Source organism: Geospiza fortis, unplaced genomic scaffold (assembly GCF_000277835.1).
Source record: "Geospiza fortis unplaced genomic scaffold, GeoFor_1.0 scaffold666, whole genome shotgun sequence".
Taxonomy (NCBI): domain Eukaryota; kingdom Metazoa; phylum Chordata; class Aves; order Passeriformes; family Thraupidae; genus Geospiza; species Geospiza fortis.
In genome coordinates this window covers 437,604-440,096 of record NW_005054470.1, presented here as the reverse complement: position 1 = coordinate 440,096, position 2,493 = coordinate 437,604, and the positions used below count along the sequence as shown (strand labels likewise).

The window sequence follows — 2,493 nt, the reverse complement described above, 5'->3', positions numbered from 1 at the left end:
TCGGAGAAGAGGCTGCATTGCTAATTGCGAGAATAAACAATCTGTCACGATTAGTCAGTGCCTCTAATAGGCAGACAAGTGATGTTGTTTTTAGGCGCCAGCAGCGGTCTGATCAAAGGCTTCAGCTGGAGGGGGACTATTGAGGACGTTAACCCGCATCAAGGGAGCAAGGCGCCTTAGCCCTGGGACATCGGCACATTCAGCCTGACAAAATTAGTTTGCTCTACCAATCACACGACATTTTCCCAAAGCCCGGTATTCGTCTCGAAGATGCACCCCCACCCCACCCCGACTAAGAAAACACGCACATATATCGATGCATCGTGTCTCACAGTGTCCCCTCCACCCGATCCTACAGGTAGGATCTTGTTTTGTTTGAGTTTTTAAATTATTATTATTTTTCCCCTGGTTCCAAACTTAACCATGCAAAAGAAGAAGGGATGTGTTTATTAGACCTCGAGGCAGCCCCTGGGCTGAGTTCAATCTCGTTGTTTGATGGAAATATGAAAATTTAAATTAGAGCTGCTGGCTTTTTTCCCCCTCCTCACTTTTTTTTTTTTTTGCGCAATGATTTGAACATTGGGATGTTGCTGAGGTTTGAAGAGATGCGTGTGCGTCCCATACCGGGAGCGCGATCCCGCTCTCATTTAGAGTTGACAGGATGAGATAATTAGCTCTTTATTTATCTCTCAGCAATGAGCGCTTTGTGTTTACATTTCTGTCATACTCGCTGGTATTTCAATCACTGTAGCAATCACTACAGCAAGGACTTGATTCTAATTCACATGCTGGCTTTTCATCTGCTTGGCTGAAAACAAGATGCCAGTAAAGTTTCTTTCGTTTCTTGCTCATTTTTTATTTCCCTTCTCTCTCAATGAAATCTACCAGTTTTTAGTTAGGAATGGAGAAAATTTTGTAAAACGAAATCTCCCTCAAGATTGACTTCTGTGTTCAGCGGGAAATTTTTAGTTTCCGAACTCTTCCTTCCTTGCTCACTGCACTTTGGGTGACCAAAACACCACTGGATTTTAGGAATTTTTTTAATACCTGTTTCATGTTGTTGATACTCTGGTTTGTTTTTAGGTGCCTCTCTTATGTTCCGCCCTGGGCTGCAAGGAAAATCGAAGTGAAAGGGCAGAGGGAAATAGGTGACTTTATTGGTGCTTGTTCCAGTCCGGTGTTTTTATTGGGAGCCGTGGCGTTTCCCCGAAGGCAGTTGTGCTAGATAACAATATTGGGCAATTAGCATCTTAAACAGTCCCGTTTCAGTATAATGAATGTGCTAGGCAAAGCCATTACCCATAGCATTTTATTTCGGTGGGAATACAACAAGGGCTGGGAGGAGCGCGTGGGGGATGGGGAGAAAGGACATGAGGCAGCGCTAAGCCAATTCAGGGCATTGTCTGCCTTTTGTAAACGTTATCTTTGACTTAAAGGCAGAACTCAGGAGAGGGGTGTTGTTGTTTCCCTTGTTTCTACTTTATTTCTCCCGAGACAGCAGCTCTTAGGAGACCAGACAGTCCCGCAGGACACGAGCCGGCTCTGGGGACGGGCAGCACCGGGACAGTTCAGCTGCGCCGGGCACCGCCTGCGCGCTCCCTGCGCGCCCTTCAGCCGCCTTGCTTCATCTCTGCGAGACTCAGCCCTGGGGGCAGAGAACCAGAACTGTCGCAAGTGCTAAAAATGTCCCGCGGACTTTACAAGCCCTCAAAGCCCTTCAAGTGTTCAAAGCCCTCCCTGATTCCGTCGCTGGTTTCCGAGTGTCGGCAAAATGCGAAAACACCTCAGTTCTTTTCTTTTTGTCTTTCGCAGCCCCGTGCCCCCCTTTACTTTTCTCTTCCTTTCTCTCTTTCTCCCTAATCCTTTCTGTCTAGATTAAACATAATCCAAACTACATCCAAGGCTTCAGGGACCTGGACTGGTCCTCGGGAGGTCACCAGGAGCTGTTTGGATGGCCAAACTCCAGTCGCCGAGGCGTCCCCGGCTCTTTGAGGGTCGGAGTAGTCGGGCTGAAAGGAAGGCACTATTTCAAGTGGCCTAAATTAATTTGATCGCGACATTATGATGCACTTGGAAAAGATGAAAGAAAAGGCTGGCCGTCTCCTCCAAGATCTCTATAATTATAGATAATATATCCTATTTCAAAGCAATTAGCTCAATCAGGCGTAACGAGGCACTTTGCTGCCAGGGAGTAACAATGCCTTACGGTTATTTAAGCTTCAAGATGTCAAGCAGACTTCGAGACTCTGCTCTGCCCAAAAGGGAACTTGGCTGCCTTGGTGAAAGCCCCATGGCTAAGGCACTGGTTTTCCTTCAGTGACAACACCCCGATTTAATTTAATATATACTTTTAAAGCTCTTGCAAAGGTGTCGACTCTGCTGGAGAAGAGCGCCGCTCCTCCAGGCGCGTTTGGGGCCGGCGCCTGTGTGGCATCACCTCTGCCCCTGCCAGCCAGCGCCGACCTGCCTCACCTCGGCGGCTGGCTCCCGGGC

The 2,493-nt window shown here is 47.9% G+C and overlaps 1 protein-coding gene across 1 annotated transcript in view; it reads right to left on the bottom strand.

The window, feature by feature from the left end:
- Window positions 1-2,493, bottom strand: part of MSX1 (msh homeobox 1) — a 148,213-nt gene that overhangs the window by 4,269 nt on the left and 141,451 nt on the right. Inside the window, exon 3 of the mRNA XM_031062849.1 lies at window positions 1,519-1,645. Coding sequence (XP_030918709.1) covers window positions 1,519-1,645 — 127 coding nt within the window. The remainder of the gene's footprint in view (window positions 1-1,518; window positions 1,646-2,493) is intronic.